Source organism: Hemicordylus capensis, chromosome 4, assembly GCF_027244095.1.
Source record: "Hemicordylus capensis ecotype Gifberg chromosome 4, rHemCap1.1.pri, whole genome shotgun sequence".
Classification (NCBI taxonomy): Eukaryota; Metazoa; Chordata; class Lepidosauria; order Squamata; family Cordylidae; genus Hemicordylus; species Hemicordylus capensis.
In genome coordinates, this window is record NC_069660.1 from 302,168,139 (window position 1) to 302,194,864 (window position 26,726).

The 26,726-nt window shown below is 44.6% G+C and overlaps 1 protein-coding gene across 2 annotated transcripts in view; it reads right to left on the reverse strand.

Annotated features, from left to right (window-relative positions):
- Positions 1 to 20,186: 20,186 nt before the first annotated feature.
- Positions 20,187 to 26,726, reverse strand: part of FBXO32 (F-box protein 32) — a 35,416-nt gene continuing 28,876 nt past the window's right edge. For both annotated transcript variants that reach the window (XM_053247047.1, XM_053247048.1), the window contains exon 9: positions 20,187 to 25,835. In XM_053247047.1, coding sequence (XP_053103022.1) covers positions 25,746 to 25,835 — 90 coding nt within the window. In that variant the 3' untranslated portion in view covers positions 20,187 to 25,745. The remainder of the gene's footprint in view (positions 25,836 to 26,726) is intronic.

Sequence of the window (26,726 nt, forward strand, 5' to 3'; positions counted from 1 at the left end):
ACCTACCTCTTGCTTCTCAGGGCATTCTCTGGGTTTCTCAGAGGCATCTGTTGGGCCACTGTGTGAAACAGGCTGCTGGACTAGATGGGCATTGTGCTTGAACCAGCAGAGCTGTTCTTATAAGAAATGGTTCAAAACTCATCTTTTTACTCTTTCCTTCTTAATATTCAATTTGATCAAAATCTAAAAAAATCCTTCCTACAATAACAACAACAAATATTTATATACCACCTTTTTAACCAAGGTTTTCAGAGTGGTTTTTACCGTGCTGGGGGTGGACAGGGCCAGTTGCTCTCCCCCTGCTAAATAAAGAGAATCACTACTTTAAAAGTGCCTCTTTGCCCAGTTAGAAGGGAACTTCCTGCTCATACTTATCTTATACCCACCCTGGGAGGGCTAGTACTATGTTCTATTAAATATGTTTTTAATTATTGCTATAAAATAATAGTAATATACAATATAGTGTTATAAATAATAAAAATATATTATTTATTAAATAATATATTTGTTAAGAGCACTGTAAGATATTCCCCGTAGGGGATGGGGCTTCTCTGGCATCTCCAAGAAACACCCGCCTGCAACCCTGGAGAAGCTGCAGCCAGTCTGTGTAGAGGATACTGAGCTAGATGAACCAAGAGTCTGACTTGGTAGAAGGCAGCTTCCTCTGTCCCTATGTACATTATTATTATTTGAAAGATTTCTGTCTTGCCTTTCTCAAAATTTTCACTCAAGGTGACTAAAAATCAAGATAAAATTATACAGCAATCAATTAAAAATGATTTTAAAAATACGTTAAAAACAAAACAGAATGCCGTCAGAAAAGAGAGAAACGAAGGCCTGTGTCAAAACGATGGAGCAAGAGGGAAACAAAGCAGAATAGGTGAGTCTTCAGCGACAGAAACAACACAAAGAAATATCAAACAAATCCCTTAGGGTGAGTGCACGTCAAATGCAAGGGACCACCACTGAAAAGGACTTCCCAGTGAGCAGGTTTCTGTTGTCAGTGGCTCATGCAAGAGACCCTCCACACCAAATCAAATGGGATGGGCAGATTCTAGTGTTCTGTCGCCAGATGTCACCATCTGCAGTTTGTCTCTCCTGCTCATAAAGCAAATTAAACATTGCCTGTTTCTTGCTTCCATTGCCCCCACCCAATCTTCTGTCAGTTTGAGTAGAGCCACAGCAATTGTTAAATCTACAAGGGAGTATGTTATAAATTCTGTAATATAAGATAAGGCTAAATGGAAGAAATATGCTCAAGCCACAATGAAAATTGGGTGCAACTTCAAGAAAATATTACTAGCTAGCCAGCTACGGACAGTGGCCCACGTGTGGCACAGTGTAAGGTGAGTGGTGGAGAGGACAGCAGGTCTTGTGGTAGCAAGCATGACTTGTCCCCTTAGCTAAGCAGGGTCCACCCTGGTTGCATATGAATGGGAGACTTGATGTGTGAGCACAGTAAGATATTCCCCGTAGAGCACAGAGCCGCTCTGGGAAGAGCAGAAGGTTCCAAGTTCCCTCCCTGGCAGCATCTCCAAGATAGGGCTGAGAGAGACTCCTGCCTGCAACCTTGGAGAAGCCGCTGCCAGTCTGTGTAGACAATACTGAGCTAGATGGTCTGACTCAGTATATGGCAGCTTCCTATGTGGTGAGTCACCTGGACTGCTGTTGGCTTCTGGTGAGGCACTCCATGTAGCCTGTGTGCACTCTGGAAGTTCTCAGTGATCGTCGCTATTTTTTCAAGTGGAGGCCACCTTGGCAAAAAACCTTCAATGTGAGAGCCACATCTCACTATGCTGATTTCCGCACAGAGGTGTGCTTTTCTCAGTGCTGGGAGGGCCCTTTAAGAGAGACAGAGCTCAAGGAGGAAGGCACTGGGAAGGGCTGCATTTCCCAGTCCTCTGTGCATGCCTTCCAAGAAAGAGCAGGGGCTCAAGAGGGTTCCATTTCCCTTAAAGGAGCCCCCCCCCCACTCCCCAGTGCTGGGCAAAGTGCAACAGTACATGGTGAGAATGGTCACCTCCGCTTGGTGCCAGGGGAGCTGTGCAGGTTTTTAGTTCTGGCCAAAGCTTCACACTGTCCCAAGAAACAATTAGTAAAGGAGCCACACTTAGGGTTGACGTGGGCCACCACTGGTTCCTGGGGTTTAACAATGAAGAATACTACAATAGTTAGATTAGAAACTCATTACATTGCTTGAGTTGTTGCGCATCTATCTAGTGCTTCCGGAGTGTGGGCGGGCAACTTGGAGTATTTGACCTTTGCACAAATGCCCCACAGTGCTGGTGTTTCATGGGATGTCCGCAGCAGCACAGGCTCATTGCTACTACCCACATTAGAGTGCATAATGCATGGACCGTTCATATTATTACTACTAAGAAATAACTCCACTAATCAACCACAGTCCTTCCTTTATTGCAATCTATTTCCTATTGCTGCTGTGGTTGTTTCATCTAGGCCAGGTATTCTATTTTATAAATTTGTATAGCGCCCACTACCGAAGTCTCTAGGCAGCTTACAGCATAAAACAAAACAAAAATTTAACAGTTAAAAGATATAAAAATCAGATTAAAGTATCCATAAAAACACACCAACTAACTTTTTAGTTATCCATAAAAACACATCAACTAGCTTGGCTGAAGAGATGTGTCTTTCATTGTTGTTTCCTAAAAGCCAACAGGGATAGAGCAGCTCTAATCTCAGCAAGAAGTGTGTTCCACAGTCCTGGGACAACTACAGAAAAGGTAACCACTACAGTTACCAGCCTAGAACATAAGAACAGCCTTGCTGGATTAGGCCCATCTAGTCCAGCATCTTGTTTCACACAGTGGCCCACCAGATGCCGCTGGAAGCCAAAGGCAGGAGCTGAGGGAATGCCCTCTCTCCTGCTGTTACTCCCCTGCAACTGGTACTCAGAGGCATCCTGCCTTTGAGGTTGGAGGCAGCCTATAGCCCTCCAACTAGTAGCCGTGGATAGACCTCTTCTCCATGAAGTTATCCAAACCCCTCTTAAAGCCATCCAGGTTGTTGGCTGTCACCAAATCTTGTGGTAGAGAATTCTACAAGCTGATTATGTGTTGTGTGAAAAAGTACCTCCGTTTGTTGGTCCTAAATTTCCTGGTAATCAATTTCATGGGATGACCCCTGGTTCTCGTGTTATATGAGAGGGAGAAGAATTTCTCTCTATCCACTTTCTCCACGCCATGCATGATTTTATAGACCTCTATCATGTCTCCCTGAAGTCATATATTTTCTAAACTAAATAGCCCGTGTTGTAGTCTTGCCTCATAAGGAAGGTGCTCTAGGCCCTTGATCATCTTGGTTGCCCTTTTCTGCACCTTTTTTGGTTCAACTATGTCCTTCTTTAGATGTGGTGACCAGAATTGTATGTTGTACTTCCAGTGTAGCCTCAGCATAGTTTTGTATAACGCCATTATAATGTTAGCTGTTTTATTTTCAATCCCCTTCCTAATGATCCCTATCATGGAATTGTCCTTTTTCACAGCTGCTGCACATTGAGTTGACACTTCCAACGAGCTGTGCACCACAACCCCAAGATCCCTCTCCTGGTCAGTCACCGACAACTCAGATCCCATCAGCATATACTTGAAGTTGGGTTTTTTTGTCCCAATGTGCATCACCTTACACTTGCCAACACTGAACCGCATTTGCCACTTTGTCGTCCACTCACCCAGTTTGGAGAGATCTTGGGTTTTCTAGAGCTCATTTCAGCCATCTAAAATTATCCTTCAACATGTTTAGATGCTTCAGTTTCCAGAAAACTATAAAAACAGAACTTTCCCATTGGGACCAAAGAAAACAAATTAGCTTGTCACCATAACAAACAAGTTGTTCTAGTAAGAACTAATCAGCCTACTTTCCTTTCACTGTCTCTACAACTGGACTAAATTTGGTCAAACTGAGGTCCACAAGTTAGAATTCTTGTAGCTCAAATGTTCATGCATCCACCATCTTGGATCGGGGTGGATGACATCATTATGAACTACACCTCTGAGGTGTCCTTGTGTGTCACTCACCACAACTGTACAGAATTTGTTTCAAATCAGTTAGACAGTCCTGAAGTTAGGCCACTTGCACCTCAAATGTTCACATGTCTGCCATCTTGGATTGGGGTAGATAACATCATCACAAACTATGCCATTGAGGTGTGTCTATGTGTCCCCACAGCTGCAGCAAATTTGGTTCAAATCGGTTAAGCAGTTCACAAGTTAGCCCACTTGCACCTCAAAAGTTTGTGTCTTGCCATCTTGAATCGGTGTAGATGACATCATCACAAACTATGATGTCCCTGTGAGTCACTCACTGCAACTGTACTCAATTTGGTTTAAAGGGGTTAGACAGTCCACAAATTAGCCCGCTTGCACCTTAGATGTTCACATCATCAAAAACTACAGAATTGGGGCATCCCTATGTGTCCCTACAGCTGTAGCAAATTTGGTTCAGATCGATCAGGTGGTGCACAAGTTAGCCCACTTGCACCTCAAAAGTTTACACATTCGCCATCTTGGATTGGGTTGGATGACATCATCACAAACTACGCTGTTGAGGTGTCCCTATGTGTCCCTACAACTACCCGATTTGGTTCATATTGGTCCAGGCATTGTGAAGTTGATGGCGGGGTGTGTGGGGCACACTGATGGACACACACACACACACACACACACACACACACACACACACAGAATGACGGGTGATCATATATGCCTACTGGGAAGTAGGCTAAAAACAGAAATGTGTGTGTGAAATCCCTCTGAGGTCTGTAGAAATGTCAGGTTTTGGCAGCAACCCACTGCCTTAGACTTTAGTAAGACTTCTCTTTAGTAAACAGATTCTGGATTGTGTTCTTTTGTTTTTTGCATTTTCTGCAACTTCCAAATAAAACTCTGACACAAGCTCTGGTTTTGCCAAGAGGTTGCCTACTCAACAATAACAAGGGATGTTTCCTGTCTCCACTTGTTCAACTACATAGGACATTTCCTGTTTCCCCTGCTGCCTCCTGCCTGGCTTTCATGACTGTCTAGATGACTCTCTAAACTAGTATTAACCCTGAATTCCATCACTGGGTTAAAAATAGAGGAATAATAAATATGAGGTTTGTGGTGAAGAAAGATTGTGGGTTGTCATCCAGTCCCATAAGCCAGTTATTTTGGAGAAAGAACCGTTTAATCTGCAAGAAATTGGACTTGAACAAATCTGAAAGTTCAACAAAGCTATGCAGCAAAATGTGCCTAGTTTATTTTGAAAGCTCAAAGAAGGTTCTTTCAGCAGTAGGAAGGTTGGGATGATAGAGTGATAGTGCCCTTCAAGCTCGTATCTTCTCTACAAACTTATATTGGTTGTACAATATTTTCAAAGCGGTTTACATAGAGAAATAATAAATAAATAAGATGGCTCCCTGTCCCCAAAGGGCTCACAATCTGAAAAGAAACATAAGATTTCTTTCATAAGATTTCTCCAGTGGCAAGAGCCACTGGAGGAATGCTGTGCTGGAGGGTGGATAGGGCCAGTTACGTTCCTCCTGCGAAATAAAGAAAATCACCATGTAAAAAAGTGCCTCTCTGCCCAGTTTTTAATACCAGTAAGTGTCATGGCTTCCCCCAAAGAATAGTGGGAATTTGGCTGAGGTGGTGCGGGTTGGCTGTTAAGATCAAAATCTGCCCCCCACAAAACTACACTCCCCATGTTTCCTAGGATGAGAGAATGATCGTCAGGGAACAGAGACAAACAGCAGTGGAGGGCTACTGTCTTTACACACAGTTTATACTGAGCTGGTTCATCAATCCTTCTAGTCTAGTATTGTCTCTTCCAAGGGTTCCCAACCTTAGGTCCTCAGAAGCTGTTGGACTCCGACTCCCATCATCTCCAGTCACAAGGGTCTACTGTGGCTGGGGTTGATGGGAGTTGTGCTCCAAGTACCTGTGGACCTCAGAGGGATTTCCCGAAGTTGGGAACCCTTAGTCCGCTCTGACCGGCAAAAGCAATCTCTGGTCTCAGGCACAGAGAACCTTTTACCTGGAGATTGAACCTGGGGTCTTCTGCATTCAAGGCATATGATCTGCCACTGAGCTATGGATGCTATGACACATTGAGGTCTTCCAGGAAACATCTATCTGGCTGACCATTGTTAGAAACAGAAATCTGAACTAGATGGACTCTTGGTATGACCCAGCCGAGCTACTCTTATTACGTTCTTATAGCTATTAAGCCAGTTTAAGCCTGGGGTATAGATCTGCTCAAATGGATGTAACATTTGTACCATGAGCACAATCCACTGGTTTTGCTAAAGTAACCCACCCTGGAACCCTTGCTGTCCTCCAGACAATGCCAGGTTCGGAACTGCACATAGAGTTGAATACGCCAACACTGGCTAGTTTGGATGGTGAACCCAATGTCAGCGTAGCTGTACCAACACTGAGTCGGGCGCACACACATGCTCCAGGAACTAGTGGTTCAGCTCAGCCACCGGTTTTCAATTATTTGTGGAGCTGTCTAGATAATATGTGTCTTCAAGTTCTCTAGAGATGCTCTTGACTTTCTGAACTAGTGTTCTTTAAAAGGACGATATGAGAAACTTCTTTCTTCAACAACAAAAGAGGAGATTGTCTTGATTCAAGAGCTGATTAAAGAGTTCCAGCATTCCTAAAATTGTGAGATTAATTATTCCAGTAAGAGTAATATGTACTGGCACCAATTTTATTAATAATCAACACAGTAGTTATTTGCCTTATCTCTTGATACTTTTGTTCAGATGCACTAGAAAGATATTGTATTAACTATCTAGATTATGGATATGTGATACCTTTCACTCCATGATTGTTCTATTTAGATATTAAAAGTTTTTTGTTAACATTGAACATAAAACCTAAGTGGAAAACCTCTTGATGGCTACAAAGACTGTGATACTGAAGTACTGGAAACAGTCTTAGCTACCCACCTTTGGAACGTTCACTATGTACATCCTGGAATACAAAGTTTATGAACAAGTTAACCTCTTTCAAGGGCCAATGGAAAGAAAAATAAAAAATAAAAATAAAATGAGAAATTCCTGGCAGATTAGTCGGTGTCTGTTTCTTCATTATTGGAATGGAGCAATGCCAAAGGAAAACATTAAGCATGAAATGCTGGCTTTGATTTCACTGGATTTAAAATGGATAGTGATGTCTTTGCTCTCTTTTCTTTGCAGTTATTTGACATTTAAAAATATCTTTACATAAAAACATTTCAATTGGATGATTGTCCATTTGGTACTTCTGGGTGACCTGCTAAGAACAGAAAAGCTCTGATGGATTAGACCAGCATTTGTTTTCCAACAATGGCTAACTAGAGCCATATTAGTTTTATTCAATTGTCCAGGAAAAAAGATGCTCTAAATGAGCAGAATGTCAAAAGTGGATCTGGAAATCCCACCCTAGCCCATCTCTCACCTTCCCTGCTGCGGGGCTCATGGTTACAGCAGCATTTTGCCTGAAGAGGTGAACTTCATGCCCGTGACGGTGGATGTTTTCATGATCGCAAGGCTGGGGCACCCTAGTCTCTCAATCACGGAAATGCCTGCCATCATGAGTATGGAATTCGCCGCTCCAGACAAATGCTGCAGAACTGTGGAAGGAAGCGGAGTGACAAGCCAGGCAAGGACTTTCAGACCCACTTTAGACATTTTACTCATGTAGAGGGTCTTTTTCCAGAACGACTGAATAGGTCTATTACTGTATGTTGTATGAATCTTTAGATATCCATTTGCTTCTTGTATGAATGACTACCTGCATTCATTTTAAAAGCAAACCTGGGTATAGGCCCCCTAAAAAGCAGGGTATAGATAGGAAGTGTACAGTTGTACCTGTGTTCAATATAACATGTGGATAACTGTACCTGAGTCCAGATCTGTACTTGTATATACTGTACACTCATACTGTAGGCAAGATGCCTCTCAATCAGGAGCGTAACTATAATAGGGCAAGGGGAGACAGTTGTCTGGGGGCCCACTGCCTTGGCCTCCCTCTAGAGCAGGCCTGCTCAACTTTGGCCCCCCAGCTGTTTTTGGACTACAACTCCCATAATTCCCAGCCACAGTGGCCAATAGCCAGGGATTGTGGGAGTTGTAGGCCAACATCTGCAGGAGGGCTGAAGTTGAGCAGCCCTGCCCTAGAGGCAAGTCACATGACTGACTCCCTCAGCTGTGCACCCGCCCGGGCTTCCTTCAGTTGTATTTATCCTCCGAAATTGATGTGAGTGTTAAGACCTGGAGCTACCAGAACAGCATGTCTTTCTCTAGTGCGATTAAATGGCATGCATTGTCCACAATTTACAAAACCTTCAAAAAAATAATTTAGGATGATGTTCTGTTTGTGGCACACAGGTTTTTACTATGCTTTTTGTTACCACTATTCAGCCTCATTTAAGATTTCTTTACTTCATGAGCTGAGCTTCAGTGAGGTGGGGGCATTTTAAAATCTTGTCTCTGGGCCCACTCCAACCTTGCTACACCCCTGCTCTCAATACCAGTCGCAGGGAAGTAACAGCAGGAGAGAGGGCATGCCCTATCTTCTGGCCTGTGGACTTCCCAGAGGCATCTGTTGGGCCACTGTGTTAAACAGGATGCTGGACTAGATAGGCCTTGGGCCTGATCCAGCAGGGCTGTTCTTATGAGTGCTGAACATAACATTTTAATAGATGTTTCTACAGCCTCATTTCTTCTTAAGGATGGTATTCTCTAGGGGTGTGCACAAACCCAAAATAGATGTTCAGTTCTAACTGAATTCAAACTGAACCATGTTCCACTGAACCAGTTCAGTGGTTCGGGTGGCAAAACTTGTAGAGGGGAACACAGTGAGGATTCCCCTTTACAGTGAGGATTCCCCTTTACAAGGGGTGGGGGTGGGGAATCCACCAAAGGGTGGGTGGGTGAGTGGTGAGAAGGGTAAGGTTCTTACCGGCCTGGCGTGGCCCCGCATAGTTGTCAGCACTTCCACTCACCCACCCACCCAGTGCAGCCCAATTGCTGATCCGGCTCACTCTGTAAGCAGGCTGCCCCCATGGTGGTGGCACATGGGCGGTTTGCTTACAGAGTGATCCAGACTGGTGATTGGGCTGGGTTGCACTAGAGGGAGGTGAGTGGCAAGCGGTCATGACGGCAGCTGTGCTGTGCCGTGCCATGCCGGTATGAAGCATAGATTACCTTTCTCGTCACTCCCCCACCACCGCCCTTCAATGTCAAATTGGTCCACTCGAACCAGGCTTAATTTGGTTTGATTGTGGACTGAACCGGCCCTAGTTTGGTTCACGATCAAGCCGCTGAACTGGTTCAACATAGAATGGTTCATGCACACCTCTAGTGTACCCGATTACACCACCCAACGTGGGAAAAGAAGTCCTGGTCTGCTTCCACTGTCATCATTCCCCCTCACTGCCCTTCACTCACCCTTACAGCCTTCATCTTAAGAGGCGAAGGCCGTACGTGTGTTGGAGCTTCTGTGATCAGGAGGCTCAGGTGCTGAAGCCTTTCTAGCATGGAAGGAAGCACCCACCATTACACTTACAGCCTTTGCCACTTCAGACGAAGGCTGTAAGGGTCTGTAAGGGTGAGTGTCACGGAAGGGCTAGTGAAGGGGAATAGACAGTGAAGGCAGGGTGAGACTTCTGTTCCTGCTTTGGACAGTCTACTTGAGTACATCTTTCTTCAACAGAACATCTAAATGAGGCTTACGTCTCTCACAAACTGTGTATGAAGGTGATACACTTTCCCTGCTGATTAATGTCGAGTGTTCAGAAGCCTACTGCATCTATCCATGGAGGTTTCACTGAGCTATCATGGCTAACAGGCACCGGTAGACTTATCCTTTACAAATCTGTCTAACCATTTTTGAAAGGCTTCTAAGCTAGAGCAGAGATTCCCAGCCTTGTGGCCTCAGATGTTGTTGGACTACAACTTCCATCATTCCCAGCCACAATAGCCAAGGGTGGGAGCCCCTGAGTTGGAGGTGATTCTCATGAACTTGTGACAGTGAACTCCAGAAGTTAGTTTTGTGTGGTGCATGAAGGAGTACTTTCTTTTGCATGTCCTGAACCACGGCCAATCAATTTGGAGAATAATTCCTTTCAGATTTACTATGTGAGACAGGTGTGAGAAGGTTGCAACCAGCCTGGGTTGGGCTGCTTACTTTGCTGAAAGCTCATTTTCCAGCCAGCCAGTTTAATATGCCAGCGTGGTGTAGTGGTTAGAGTGCTGGACTAGGACCGGGGATACACGAATTCAAATCCCTATTCAGCCATGATACTAGCTGGGTGGCTCTGGGCCAGTCACTTCTCTCTCAGCCTAACCTACACAACCTTCACAGGGTTGGTGTGAGGAGAAACCTAAGTATGTAGTACACCGCTCTGGGCTCCGAGGAGGAAGAGCGGGATATATAAATGTAAAAATGAAGAAGAAGAAGAAGAAGAAGAAGAAGAAGAAGAAGAAGAAGAAGAAGAAGAATATGTAAGTAGCCCATGAGAGAGAGCCCGATCACAACTCTTGCCAGTCACAGAGCTGAGCCTGCATCTCAAAACAGCCTGCAAGAGTTCATGAGAGATAAGAATTAGCCACAGACGTCTCTGTCTGGTATGTAAATTACATGCTCTTCGCTGATTCATTTCCTCATATAAAAGTGTAGCAGTGGCCAGAATTAGGAGACAACACAAAATAATTTTTGATCTAATCTCATTAAGGAGGAGGGGGAAATATATAAAGCAGATATAAGGTAGTGGCTAGGACCAAACTACACCAAGCATGCAGTCTACCTGCCCCCCACCCCGCCCGCCAACACACACATTTCAATAGCAGCCGGGGTAGAAGGGGAATCTATCAGGTTCAGGACTGCAACATGGACCTTGACCCTTCTTCAGTGTTCATCCGGATGTGGACTGGATGAGAGCTGGTCTCAGAGAAAGGAGAGCTGGTCTTGTGGTAGCACGCATGACTTGTCCCCTTAGCTAAGCAGGGTCTACCCTGGTTGCATATGAATGGGAGACTACATGTGTAAGCACCGTAAGATATTCCCCTTAGGAGATAGGGCTGCTCTGGGAAGAGCACCTACATGCTTGCATGCAGAAGGTTCCAAGTTCCCTCCCTGGCATCTCCAAGATAGGGCTGAGAAAGACTCCCTCCTGCAGCCTTGCAGAAGTCTGTGTAGACAATACTGAGCTAGATGGACGAATGGTCTGACTCAGTATATGGCAGCTTCCTAAGCTCCTATGGACTTACCACACTGCCATTTGTCCTGGGAGACAGCTCACCTTGACACAGATGGGAACCTCCCTCCTGGGGTTAATGGCAAACGCAGGGAGGGACTGAGCCAGACTGCAGCAAGGGCAATCTGTCCAGGGTGTAGCCGTAACTGAACAAGGGGTGTGGGGGTGGGGATAAATGTCTGTGGGCCCATGAGGGAGGGGGCCCTGCTGGCTGGGAAACAGCCCGATCTCCCCTCCTACCTCCCTGGCTGTGGTGAGCTGCTGGCTCCTGATTGGAATGTGGGGAGTGTGCAATATTTTCATAGGAGCGACAGAAATGGCACATGCCAGAATGTTTTTTTTTTTTACCCTGTCCATGCAGTCCTTCTGCAGAGGAAAGAAGGCAGCAAGGTGACTGAGGGCCCCATCCTCACTTTTTGTCCCAGGGCCCATTTCAGCCTTGCTACACCCTTGGCCTCCTCCACTTACATTGGTTTATATCCTGACCTCCCTTGGTGCATGAGAGAGAGAAGAGAGAGAGAGAGAGAGAGAGAGAGAGAGAGAGAGAGAGAGAGAGAACGAACACACACGCGTGCACGCACACACACTCACTCTATCAAATAATTTTAAAAAAATCAAGTTCAAGGCAAATTACAAGTATTCTCAACTGTTCTGCAACCTTTATGGAATTCACCAGGAGCATTTCCAGACGGGGCTTTTAGCTCAAAATGGAGGGTGCGCATTTGCACATCAGCCAGTGTACCGAATTGGTATGTGGAAATTTCCTTTCCTGACTCAGGTCAGTTAATGAATAAACTGGCTGAACAGACTTTAACCAGCTCATAGCAGCCTTCTCGGTCAACTAGCTTAGGAATGACTCCTAGCAGTGATAAGTCATTTCTGCAGCATGCTCAGAGAAGCTGCCTACGAACGATTAAAAAATCCTTAACTTTCAAAACCCAGAAAGCTAAGAAAAAGATTCTGATCAGGTCAACCCAGAAGATCTGGTAGGTTACTGCTGCCACCAAGCACTCTAATGTTTGGACTAGATGGTTGGACTAGAGTCTGAACTCATCCATGATTTGATCATGGATGAAGGGGCCAACCTGGCATGTATTACCGAGACTTGGTTGGGGGAGGCTAGTGGTCCAGTTTGGTCCCAGCTTCTCCCTCCAGGATATTCTGGGGAGGAGCAGGTGAGGGGACGTGGGTGGGGAGGTGGGGTGGCTGTGGTCTATAACATCTCCCTTACCAGGGTCCCTGTCAGGGTATCGGACCATATTGAATGTGTGTACTTGAGTTTGGGGACCAGGGATAGATTGGGACTTCTGTTGGTGTACCGATCAACCCGCTGCCCAGTGGAATCCCTTACTGAGCTCATGGACTTGGTCATGGAACTCGCATTGGAGTCTCTCAGACTCTTGGTGCTGGGGGACTTCAATGTTCATTTCGGGACCAATCTGTCCGGGGTAGCTCACAAGTTCATAGCGGCCATGACAACTATGGGCCTATCCCAAGTGGTCTCTGAACCGACGCATATTGCAGGTCACACACTTGATTTGGTATTTTACTCTGATCTGGGTGGTGTTCCGTGGGTGGGGACTCCTGTGATTTCCCCATTGTCATGGACGGACCACCATCTGGTTAAGGTTGGACTTACAACCACTTCCCACCTCCTCACGGGCAAGGGGCCCATTAGAATGGTCTGCCCGAAGAGGTTATTGGATCCATTAAGATTCCAAGAAGCCTTGGAGGGATTTAATGTTGGCTTTGCCAGTGATTCTGTTGATGCCCTGGTTGAGAATTGGAACAACTTGCTCACCAGGGCAGTAGACACAATTGCTCCCAAGAGTCCCCTCCAACCCACATCAAACTTGGCCCCTTGGTATACGGAAGGTCTATGGGGGCTGAAACGGCAAGGTAGGCGACTGGAGTGCAAGTGGAGGAAGACTAGACTCGAATCTGACAGACTGTGACATAGAGCACATCTAAAGATCTATGCTCAGGCAATATGTGCGGCAAAGAGGCGGTTATTTTCTGCCCGTATTGCCTCTGCAAATTCACGTCCAGCGGAGTTGTTCAGGGTTGTGAGGGGATTAGTATCTGCCCCCCCCCCGCCCTTGAACCAGAATTTGGAGTAATCAGTTACCCGCTGTGATGTGTTTAAAGAGTTTTTCGCAGTTAAAATCTCTCGGATTCGAGCCAACCTAGATGGAGACTCCACAATTAATTTGATGTCTGAGCTGGAGGTGCCCAACAACTCCTCTTATGTGATTCGACTGGATTGGTTTCAGTTTGTGACTCCTGAGGATGTGGACAAGCTGCTTGGAGTGGTGAGGCCTACCACTTGTTCTCTTGACCCTTGTCCAACATGGCTTGTTCGATCTAGCAGGGAGGTTGTTGTAAACAGCCTGGTGGAAATCATAAATGCTTCTCTGAGGGAGGGCAGGATGCCTCCTTGTCTTCAGGAGGCAATCATTAGACCTCTTTTAAAGAAGCCTGCATTATATCCCTCAGAGTTATATTATAGGCCTGTTTCCAACCTCCCATGGCTGGGCAAGGTAACTGAGAGGGTGGTGGCCTCTCAGCTCCAGGCGATCTTGGAGGAAACGGATTATCTAGACCCATTTCAAACTGGCTTTCGGGTGGGGGCTATTGGGTAGAGACTGCTTTGGTCGGCCTGATGGATGATCTCCAATTGGCAATTGACAGAGGAAGTGTGACTCTGTTGGTCCTTTTGGATCTTTCGGCAGCTTTGGATACTATCGACCATAGTATCCTTCTGGAACTTCTGAGGGGGTTGGGGGTGGGAGGCACTGTTTTACAGTGGTTCCGCTGCTACCTCTTAGACAGATTCCAGATGGTGTCGATTGGAGACTGTTGCTCTTCAAAATCTGAGCTTATGGTATCCCTCAAGGCTCCGTACTTTCTCCAGTGCTTTTTAACATCTACATGAAACTGCTGGGAGAGATCATCAGGGGATTTGGAGCTGAGTGTTACCAGTACGCTGATGACACCCAGATCTACTTCTCCATGTCAACTTCTTCAGGAGCTGGCATATCCTCTCTAAATGCCTGCCTGGAAGCAGTAATGGGCTGGATGAGGGAGAATAAACTGAAGCTGAATCTAGATAAGACGGAAGTACTTATTGTGCGGGGACGGAACTCTAGCGATGATTTTGATCTGCCTGTTCTAGATGGGTTCACACTTCCCCAAAAGGAACAGGTTCGCAGTCTGGGAGTACTTCTGGATTCACACCTCTCCCTGGTTTCTCAGGTTGAGGCGGTAGCCAGGGGTGCTTTCTATCAGCTCCAGCTGATACGCCAGCTGCGCCCGTTTCTCGAGATCAATGACCTCAAAACAGTGATACGTCTGTTGGTGACTTCCAGACTTGACTTTTGTAATGCGCTCTACGTGGGGCTGCCTTTGTACGTAGTCCAGAAACTTCAGTTGGTTCAGAACGCGGCAGCCAGGTTGGTCTCTGGGTCATCTCGGAGAGACCATGTTACTCCTTTACTGATGGAGTTACACTGGCTGCCAATAGGTTACTGGACAAAATACAAAGTGTTAGTTATAACTTACAAAGCCCTAAACGGCTTAGGCCCTGGGTGTCTAAGAGAGCGTCTTCTTCATTATGAGCCCTACCACCCATTGAGGTCATCTGAGGAGGTCCGTCTCCAGTTACCGCCAACTCGTTTGGTGGCTACACAGAGATGGGCCTTCTCAGTCACTGCCCCAAGATTGTGGAATGCACTCCCTGCTGAGATACTATCGTCCCCATCTCTGGCAATTTTTCAAAAAACAGCTGAAAACCCATCTTTTCACCCAAGCTTTCTCAGCTTCCTGAATTTCGGAGGTTTTAATATCTGGTTTATTTTAAAATTAATAACCTGATTTTGGGATTTTAATCACTGTAATTGTTTAATGGTTGTTTTAAAAAGTTTTTAAATTGTTGATTGTTATAATGTGTTTTTAATTTGTTTTAGCTCTTTATTGTTTTAGTGGTTTGTTTTAATTGTAAACCGCCCTGAGCCATTTTGGAAGGGCGGTATACAAATCAAATTAATAATAATAATAATAATAATAATAATAATAATAATAATAATAGCAAAAGTAGAAAAATCCACAACAAACAGCAAGTGCCCCCTTTGTAAAGAAGCAGATGAAACAGTGGACCACCTAATCAGCTGTTGTAAAAAGATCGCACAGACTGACTACAAACAAAGGCATGACAAGGTAGCAGGGATGATACACTGGAACATCTGCAAAAAATACAGGCTACCTGTAGCTGAAGATTGGTGGGACCATAAAATTGAAAAAGTTGAAGAAAATGAAGATGTAAAAGTATTATGGGACTTCCGACTACAAACAGACAAACATCTGCCACACAATACACCAGATATCACTGTAGTCAAGAAGAAAGAAAAACAAGTCAAACTAATCGACATAGCAATACCAGGGGATAGCAGAATAGAAGAAAAAGAAATATAAAAAATCACCAAATATAAAGATCTACAAATTGAAATTGAAAGGCTGTGGCAGAAAAAGACCCAAATAATCCCAGTGGTCATTGGCGCCCTGGGTGCAGTTCCAAAAGACCTTGAAGAGCACCTCAACACCATAGGGGCCACAGAAATCACCATCAGCCAATTACAAAAAGCAGCTTTACTGGGAACAGCCTATATTCTGCGACGATATCTATAAACAACAACAACATTGACAATAAAATTCTGGCATCCCAGGTCCTTGGGAAGGACTCGATGTCTGTATAAAACAAACCAGTCAATAACATCTGTCTGACTGTGAAAACAAGATAATAATAAAGTACCTTAGTCCAAAGTCTCTCTTTAACTGGGCATTGGGCAAATTAAAAAAAAATGCTTCCCCTTGCTAATAGGCAAGAATAAAACCAGTATTTCTAAATAATAAAATGTGCACCCAGTACTTCTGGCCACTTCCGGCCGAGGAGAGGGAAGGGGCAGCAGGGAGGTACGTTGCCGCCCTGAAGGTTTTTATTGGCAACGAGCACCAGCGGCCGGGGTAAGTGCACCCTCCTCCGCCCTTAAAGCGGCACCCCCGCTGGCATCGAACCACCCCGCCATGGTTCCATGCCCATCCCCAGTGTATTGCTACTTATTTTAGAATGCTGTATAGAAAACAAAATGACACAAATCTGTATAAGACAAGAAAGGGGAATGAGTGGAAAGCTCATAGTATTTAGGATCTCTGGTTTATTGCATTTTCTTTTATAGTAGCTGCTGTTCAATTACAGTTATTGTTTTGATGCTTTTGTCATGTTGTAGTCATTGCCTGTTTTATTTTATTTTCAAAACTGGTGCTTTTATTGTTTAAATTGTATAAATCCTTTAAGGGCTTTCAAAGATAAGCTCATGATCTATGTTAGTTTAACATCAATCAAATTCTCAAGGCATGTACGCTACCATGGAGCCTGTCATGAAAACCCATACATTACCAGGTCCAGTAATCTCATATTCAACACTGCAGGAAATGAAGATGAAGCTAAAATTGCCAACCAATATTTGATCTTAGCTTGATCTTAGTTTTGCATGGTGTGAATCTGAGATTCCTGGTAATTTCTAGGATCATGTCCAACTGTTGCCAGTTGGGGCTTAACTTTCAAGATACCATACAGGTGAAACTCGGAAAATTAGAATATCGTGCAAAAGTCCATTAATTTCAGTAATGCAAATTAAAAGGTGAAACTGATATATGAGACAGATGCATTACATGCAAAGCGAGATAAGTCAAGCCTTAATCCTCTATAATAAAATGCTTGGTGTCCGTCCGTGGACGGACACCAAGCGTGTGTCCGTGCCTCCCTGGCCTGTTCTGCGCATGCGCGGAGCGCATGCGCAGAACAGAGCAAGGGAGACACGCCACCGGCACCCAGTGGCCATCTTGGGCGGCCAGAAGCGGCCGCCCCGAAGAAGCCGGGTGAGCGGCGCCGGGGGATACTGGCCACCACCGCCTTGGCCAGAGGACACGCCGCGGCGACAAGGGAGAGGTCCCGGGCAGCGGAGGGAGGGAGGGAGGGTGGGACTTCGGCGGCAGCGTCGTCGTCAGAATTAAAAAAAAAAAAACAGTAAAGGGGAGAGGAAAAGGCCAGCGCCCGTTATTATAACGGGCTTCAAAATACTAGTTTGTTATAATTGTGATGATCATGGCATACAGCTCATGAAAACCCCAAATCCACAATCTCAGGAAATTAGAATATTACATGGAACCAAGAAGACAAGGATTGAAGAATAGAACAATATTGGACCTCTGAAAAGTATACAGTGTACTGTGCTTGATTGGCCAGCAAACTCGCCTGACCTGACCCCATAGAGAATCTATGGGGCATTGCCAAGAGAAGGATGAGAGACATGAGACCAAACAATGCAGAATTGCTGAAGGCCACTAATGAAGCATCCTGGTTTTCCATAATACCTCATCAGTGCCACAGGCTCATAGCATCCATGCCACGTCGCATTGAGGCAGTAATTGCTGCAAAAGGGGCCCAAACCAAGTACTGAATACTTATGCATGCTTATACTTTTCAGAGGTCCGATATTGTTCTATTCTTCAATCCTTGTCTTCTTGGTTCCATGTAATATTCTAATTTTCTGAGATTGTGGATTTGGGGTTTTCATGAGCTGTACGCCATGATCATCACAATTATAACAAATTAAGGCTTGACTTATCTCGCTTTGCATGTAATGCGTCTGTCTCATATATCAGTTTCACCTTTTAATTTGCATTACTGAAATTAATGGACTTTTGCACGATATTCTAATTTTCCGAGTTTCACCTGTATGTGAGATGATTACTATTTGTGGTAAGCATCCCAAGTCACCAGTAGGGCTGAATGAAATTAATTTATGTATTTGATTTATATACTGCCCTTCCAAAAATGGCTGAGGAAGCCGTTGTATCAGATTGTATCAAACCTGAAAATAATCTGAATTATTCAGCAGCTTCGGGCTCAATCTACCTTTGGATCTTTTTTTTAAGATATAGTGACCCTGAAGCCGGAAATGGAATGTCTGAAACACATTTCCAGCCAGTGACATTCTTGTGGCTGTTTTTAGAGTCTGATTTGTGTCCATTAATTCTCTTCCTCAGACTATCCTGTTTCTCCTAAGTAAACCAGAGGAGGACACTGTTGGTAGATGGCAGCACATATCACATTTTGAGGGCATGCAGGTGAACCATTGCTGCCAATATTATTCCCACCTGGAATCAAAATAATTAACTTGATTTAATCCAGTTTATCACATGTAGTATAATATTGGCCATTGCTGCTGATATTATTTCGACAGGGACAGAGTCAATCCTGTGGATTTGTTGTAGAATTTCCTCCTTGGGTCTGTACTGGGCTCAGCAGGCCAGAGTTACTCATAGTCCAGATAAGGGGCCATAAGAAAGGAGTGGGCTGTTAGTGACCTCACAGTCAAGATCAGCCCTCAATAAATACCCTATGATTTGAAAAACAGAGTGGCGGGGTGTGTGTGGGGGATGTTATTACCCTGACCTTAGGCCCATTCACATGTTACATTCAATATTCATACAATGAGTATACACAGGTACAGTCATTCACATGTTATGCTGAATGCAAGTACAGAAGTATGCTTCCTTCCTATCAGTACCATGCATTTGAAGGGCCTGTATCCAGGTTCATTTTTTAAATGAACATAGGTACAGTCATTCACAGAAACACCTGTACAGCATAATGTCTGAATTGGGCTCTTGATTAGAGGCATCAGTCAAGCAGGAAAGCCAGTGCCAATTGCCGAGGCTCTGGATCCCAGCGATACTACCACATCTGCACTTGGCTGTCAGGACTCCCTGAAGCCCAAGTCCCTAAACCAGGATCCTCAGAAAAAGCATCCCCCAGGATGGAGTTTTTCAAGGAACTGGGCCTCTCCACTCCAAGGGCCTTGCAGGTGCCCATTTGCCAGTCCAGGCAATACACAAGGTGAAAGTGACAGAGGGGGAAATGAAATTACCTCCAGGGCCAAGACTGACCCTTTAAGGCTCTCCACTCCTCTGTTATTGGGGACAAGGCCTGGAGGAGTAATCAAAGCCAAGGAAAATGAGTCAACGGAGGCTTAATTTTTAGCAATAGCAATAGCACTTACATTTATATACCGCTCTATAGCCGGAGCTCTCTAAGCGGTTTACAATGATTTAGCATATTGCCCCCAACATTCTGGGTACTCATTTTACCGACCTCGGAAGGATGGAAGGCTGAGTCAACCTTGAGCCCCTGGTCAGGATCGAACTTGTAACCTTCTGGTTACAGGGCGGCAGTTTTACCACTGCGCCACCAGGGGCTCTTTATGTATTTAGTACACTTTTATACCACCCAGGGGCTTTTTTTTGTATGGGGCGATATAGAAGTGTACTAAATGAATACCAATAAAATTGTATCAAGTTGGGGGTTCTCAAAATTGGTCTCCAAATGGCATTGAACTGATTTACCCCAAAAGAAGGCAACTCTACATTTAAAATTGCACTCTTAAAGAGAGGGCTGAATTGAAGATGACCCGACCCACCGCACCCACAATTTCTAACAGCAAATAACTTTAAAAAGAACTACTCTTGGCTTCTGGTAAGTACAATTCCCATCATCCCTTTTGGCCATTGTGGCTGGGAACAATGGGAGTTGCAATCCAACTGGAGCTGAATTCCAGAAACTGGTGAAATAAGTCATCCATGTTTTGGGACCTCTCTCTGCCTGCTCTGGAACTAAAACCTGGTTGTAATTTCCATTCTGCCCCAACCTGCTTGCCGGACCTGCTCCTTCCCAATCTGTCCGTGGACTCAGTTTTGCCAGGACTGGACACAAAAGTTGTGTCCAAATCTGGAGGGAGAGTGGGGGAAAGGAAGGGACAAAAGTAAATGAAAGCTAAACTAGGGAGACACTTGAGCCAGCTGAAGCAATGGGAGGACCCGTGTTCATAATATCTGAACATTTTATTTGTAATTGTGTCAAAAACAGTTTACAAAAAAGGAGTCACATCACTGCTTGTACCAAACAGCTGTAAAAGACAAAATGGTTGAACATGCAAGAAAGAATGTGCAAGATGTATATGGGAAGAATTTTCAATCACACAATAATATCCACACAATATTAAAAACGCAAGAAGTTTTAAAACACAAGGTATCCTTTTTCATCTCATTCCACTGAGCAGGCACCTTTAAAAAACTTCTCAACAAATAAGCTTCCTCTTTATACACACACATATATATATAATTAGTGTTAATGATGTTCTTTAAGGAAATTTGTGATTAAAAAAAAATCATTCTGGAGCTATTGGCATTATGCAAAGTGTGACAAGTTTGTCGTGAGAAAAGAGCAGCATTAGCTTTGGGATGCCTCTCCCTTCCACCACAGTTCCTGCACAATGCATACCTCACAATTTCAAATGGAATGATTCTCACTCCTATAAGGCAAGTTACAGAGAGCTTTTTATTTTCCCTGCTTTACAGATGGTTGCAATCAGTGTCAGCCATCTAAACTCAGGAGACAAGTAGTGGTAAAAATGGACAAAGGCAGAGAGCAGTGGTTTTCCAGCTGCTAGGACTACAACTCCCATTATCCCTAGTCATAATGGCCAGTAGACAGGGATGATGGGAGTTGTGAGCCAACATCTCTGAAGGCTGTGGTTTGAGACCCTGGTATAGACAAAAAATTACAAAGCTTGCAAGTTAGATAGGGGAGTTAACACACATCTGGTTCAGGGTCAGTATTCCATTGGTGGGTCAGAGTAGAGAATTTTGGGAAATGGTGCGGTTTAGCTCCCTTTCTGCTTGCTAGTCCTTCCACATGCAAAGCCTTTGGGTTGTTGCCATAATCAAGGAAGAATTACACCAATAGACTTTCCTCATATCACATTATTTTGTATCATCAAGCAATGGTATTCCGTGAATTACTGATCATCCTTAGAGTGTGTAGTTGTTGAAGTGGGGGGTGGGGTGGGGGAATCAAGTAATAGGTTGATATTGCAAAGCTTGTTGGAAATAAAATCACAGTGCAAAGGGCTCATTTTCCAGACACTACAGAGTCCATGAGTCAAATGAGTTCTTGTCACTTTAGGTTAGAGTGGGGCTTTTCAGCTGAAATTACATGTAAAAAAGGCTTAACAGATTGTCAGTACTTTGCACTGTGTATTGCAGGCAGAACTCCAGAAGTTGAGCTAAAAATCTCAGAGAGGCCATCTCATCTGCCAAAAGAACATGATTTTTAAAGTCATCACAGTTACAGCAAAGTATTGTTTTTGCCAATAAGTCAGATAGCAAGGGGAGTCATTTTAAATTAAATACTTATTTTGGCAAAATGTTGGACTGTTATGATACGCTATGAAAGAGGTTCCTGAGAAGTCTCTCTTGCACACCATGTAGTGAATGGATGATGTCAAACTCAGGAATATCCTGTCAGAGTTATTAGATATGTTATTGCATTTGGAAGGTTCCTGATCTCTGACAACAGAGGCTATCTGTGGTCAAGAATTTGGTAAATAGGAAAGATAGTTATCTGGATACCCCTCCCTCATGGAGGGAGTTCATTGCACAAAAGTAATCAGAGTTGTGCAAAAACAGAAACACAGGATTTAATCAAGTACAGTACTCTTATTTCAGCATCCAACACTATTTCAGACAGACCAACAGACGGCCCAGCTACCCAGGGTGAGCTCTTTCTGAATGGGCTAGCTTGTTTTTCTGTTCATCATGCTCTCATGATGATCCAGGCTAGCAGGAAACCTATACCCAAGTAGATCACTACTGATTGTGTGTTGCGAGAATCTGGAAATGCAGGGCTTGCAATCACACCCGACCCATATTGACCACAGAGCAGCCACCCCAGAAAAAGCCCTAGGTTACTGATCTGGGGTTGATGTAGCTGGATGTGATTGCAAGCCCTTGGTTTCTGGGATCTCACAAGGATACAAAATTGGGAGTGTGCACACCACTTGGATCTAAAATTCCCCCTTTCCCACTAGCCCAGATTATCGTGAGAATGCATCTGAGCCATCCTGCCAAATGGAAGAAAGATTGTACCATACATCAGATGAAGATGTGCAATGAAATCAGGGGTTCCCAATGTTGGGTCTCCAGATAGAGTCCAACGACTCCCATCATCCCCAGCCATAACCACAAAAGCCATTGTAGCTGGAGGTGATTGGAGTTGTAGTGCAACAACATCTGGAGACTCAGCATTGGAAACCCCTGTGGTAGGCTGTGCAATAGAATGTATTATTATATTAATATTTATAATATTAATTATAAATATTAAAATAGTTGTCTGGGTTTGTATTGTGGTAGACACACACTTTGAACTGGGCTCTTGATGAAGGAGACCCAGATTCAAAAACTTAAAGACATTCATAAGCTTTCTATACACATGGTGGAAACTTCTCTTTCCATCATTGGAACAATAAGTGTTTCTACAGTATAAAAAAGTCACACATTTTATAAAATCAAATAAAAAGCCACACTATAATATAGACCAGTGGTATTCATTAGGGATTTGCTTGCCATGGGCTGGGTTAAATACAGGAAATGTTGAATGAGCTTCAAGAGTTAAAGTGTGTAACTGCTGTTACAAACCAGTTTCTTTTAACTTTGCTTAATAGAGAGAATGAAAACATCTTAGCACACATAAACACAGTCTCCCCCGCTCTCTCTCTCTCTCTCATGCACATATCCCAAACACTCCTTTATCACCAAAAGCCCCGTTACATCCAGGGCCCTCCCCCCTTTACTCTTCCTCAAGATCGGCTTCTTTCTACAGTGTTTCCTATCTATCAACACTACAGATAATGGTGTAATGAGACAGTTTCCTTCAAGGAGTACTTGGAATCGTAGTTTGGGGAGGGAACAGAGGATTTTCCGTTCATCCTGAGCCTCACAGAGGGACAGTTCCTAGGGTTCCTTAGAAAGAGGATGACTCCAATCTGTAGTGCAGATATGCTCAGACATTCCACTCTGCTGTTCTCAGAAACAAAACATAAGGCCTCCTTCCTTTCTCTCCACACACTTTTCAAGAATAGATGAAAAAGCATGTAGTAACCCGGGGGTGGGCACTAGGCTGCTCAGTGGCAGAGCATCCACTTTGTATGTAGCAGGTCCCAAATCCAGTCCCTGGCAGCATCTCCAGGTAGGGCTGGAAAACCTTCAAGAAGCTGCTGCCAGCCAGCATAGCCAATACTGAGCAGGAGCAGACTCTGCATAAAGCAGCTTCCTAGAGACTACTGGTAACTCCCTGGGTTTCTCCGAAATAGCTCTCTAGGCATTTGGGCTTCCCCATCTTTTCCCATCAAAGCGGCAAATTTGAGTTTGGGGGCATGGCTGTCTCATTCTCTCCTCCATCTCTCTGGGCTCTCAGGTTGGCTTTTTAATTCCCTCTCCCACAAAACAGCTTCTCTTGCTCCCTTTCTGTCCTGCAATCAAGTTCTCCTGGAACTCAGGGGTTTTGATATTATAATCTCTGATTCGGTTAATATGGATTCTTACACAAGCGGCTGCCTTTTACGACCAATTCCACCTCCCCAGGCAGCTTTTTCATGCTGCTAGCTCCTGAGCAGGGATTCTCAATCTTGGGTCCCTAGATGTTGTTGGACTTCATCTCCCATAATCCCCAGCCCCAGTGGTCTTTGGTTGGGGATTATGGGAGTTGAAGTCCAGCAACATCTGGGGAATCCAAGGTTGAGAACCCCTGCTCCAGAGGCTCTGGCAAAACAAAGTAGCAGCTCCTGGAAGCTCAAAGCCTGTCCTCCCTTGCAGTAAGTAACTGTAGTGTTCAACATTACTCTATGGATTTCTATGGCATTCGTGTCTGGTTGAACCCAGAGCGCACATGAATTGCACAGTACTGAAACCAACATTAGTCACAAAAAGACTTCCGGAACATTGTCACTTCTGCCTACTTTCCAAACCACCCCATTGCCCATATTTCAACCTTACTCATCCCTTCACAATCTACTCCGCGGCAGCACGTGCACATGGCCCTCATGTCAAGGAGGAGGCACAGCTCAGTCTTGGACCACATGCTTTGCAAGCAAGAGGTCCGGGTCCTTTGCACCAACTTGTGGGCTGGGAAGGACCACAGCCTGAAATCCTGGAGAGTTGTTGCCAGTCAGTACAGACCATACTGAGCTAGACCAGGCCTGCACAACCTAAGGCCCAGGGGCAGATCTGGCCTGGGGAGACATTTTTGCTGGCCCGCAGGTAGGAATATCCTGCAGCAACAGCACCCTAGAAAGGCAGCCTGTCACCCTTTGGGTCCGTTACAGTGACTGAACAGGACCAGGGCCTATTTTCTGGCCACAATCTCGAGTTAAAATGGTAGGCCCCTTGACAAAGGGAGGAGATCCACCAGTAACTAATAACTGCTTTCATTAATATATGTAATAATTTCAGTGTATTAATATGCTGAAAGTCGACTTCTGCCCTCGAATACCATGTCCTGGTTGGTTCCAGCCTACCAGGGCATTTGGGTTGTGCAGCCCTGAGCTAGACAGAGCAGCAGTCTGCAACAGCAGGAAGAACAGCCCCCAGGGATGTATTTGTGGAAGTCAGAGAGCACTTGTGGGGTGATAGCTGAAAATTGCTTCCCTGACTCCCCACACTCTGCAGCTAAGGAAGACTCTGGCCGAGATTAGAGCAGCCTCTCTGCATAGGCAGACAGCTCTGCTAGGTCCTTATTCTGCTGCTCTGGATGTCAGCCAATAGGGAAATGGCATTTCACACGGATTGATGTGGCATAGCAACCTGTCTCCATCGTTAACTCTGTCTTTGCATTTGATGTTTTACCAGCCCCTCAAAAGGCTAGCGAAGAATTCTGCTAGATCCCTGGATTTCCCAGAATCTGGGAATTCAAATACCACAAAAAACAAGCAGACTAAACTAGAAATCAAGCATTAAAGAAAAGGAACACTTTTATACTGTCACCAACAACTTTTTCCCTTTAAATCTCTGTATATAAAGTACAAACACTTCACATTGCATTGGTTGGAAAGCTTTTTCAGAGGTAGAAGATGGTGTGGCGTGAACATTTTGCATGGAGTCTAGGATAAAGGGATATATCCTCATAAGTATAAATATGTACTGTAAACGAATCCCAGACTGGGAAGTAGTTCCAAAGCTTTAGCCTAATCATGTGGTTTAATTCTCCATGCTTTGAAACCAAAGATATGTTTCAAATGGACGAAGACCAAATTCCATTTGGATTTTTTAAGCAGAACCAGGATTCTCCCCTGTACTCCCATTTTTACGAAGCGCAGTATTTACAGAGTACTACCTTTACACAGTCAGTCCAATTAGAATGTCATATTCCAAAAGAGTTCAATGTCACTGAATAAAGACTCTTTGCCTCCTAAAATTCTTGTGTCCTCTTGACCCAGGAACTCCTTGCAGTCCTATTTACATTTTATATACAGATTGAGCAAGTCTGCTCAGTAGCATAAAGCGTCCCAATAGAATATCGGAAGATACAGTGAAATTATGCTGAGAGTTCAAAATCTGAACAAGTTGATGAACTCCTGGGGTGAAAGAGAAGAGGAGCAGCTCTCCGGGTTGTTAGCTGTACATGGGTGATAGGTGCCCTAAAAAAACAAACACATACATTAGGATTTACAAGGGTGCATGATTAGGGGTGTATCTTCAGGTTTGTTCAGTGCTGCCAGGAAGACAGATTCCTCACTAGCAGTGATCAGTGTTAGCCATTTATTGAATGCAAAAGCCACAAGCTCACCTAACTGATAATGTTCATTTAATCAGCACTATCACAGCAGCTCTTGGTTGACATAAAAGTGTATTGTCGAATCGATGTCGACTCCTGGCAACCACAGAGCCCTGTGGTTGTCTTTGGTAGAGTACAGGAGGGTTTATCATTGCCTCTTCCTGTGCAGTATCAGATGCGTCTTCCTATAGTGCTGCTGCCCGATACAGGTGTTTCCCATAGTTTGGGAAACCATTTCCCATAGTTTGGGAAACACACCAGCGGGGATTTGAACTGGCGATCTCTGGCTTGCTAGTCAAGTCATTTCTCCACTGCACAACATATTAGATAATAACCAGGCCTTTTTAGAAATACTGCAATTCAAAAAATACACAGAAACGTATCCCTGTGGGCCATATCATACATGATGCAGCAGTAACCATGGGTTTGCCACAGAGCACACCTGTGCAAGGCACCTCAAGCAAATCTGGCTCCCCAATGAGTGTAACTGCAGGATAAATATTTGCAATAATGGGCAAATTTGGACAATACCACCCAGCAATCTGCCAAGGCACAAGGGGAGGATTATGTGCATTTCCCTTCATACACTATCGTGCTTTTTTGCACAATCATGTGAGGGGGGGTAGAACGTCCAAAGTGCCTCTCACTATGCAATTTACATATTACTTTAGAGTAGTAGGCAAGGTGTGGAACAGTTCTAGGCTCATGTAACAGAGGGCTTGGCCAATGGAGCCACTCTGGGAAGAGCAGAAGG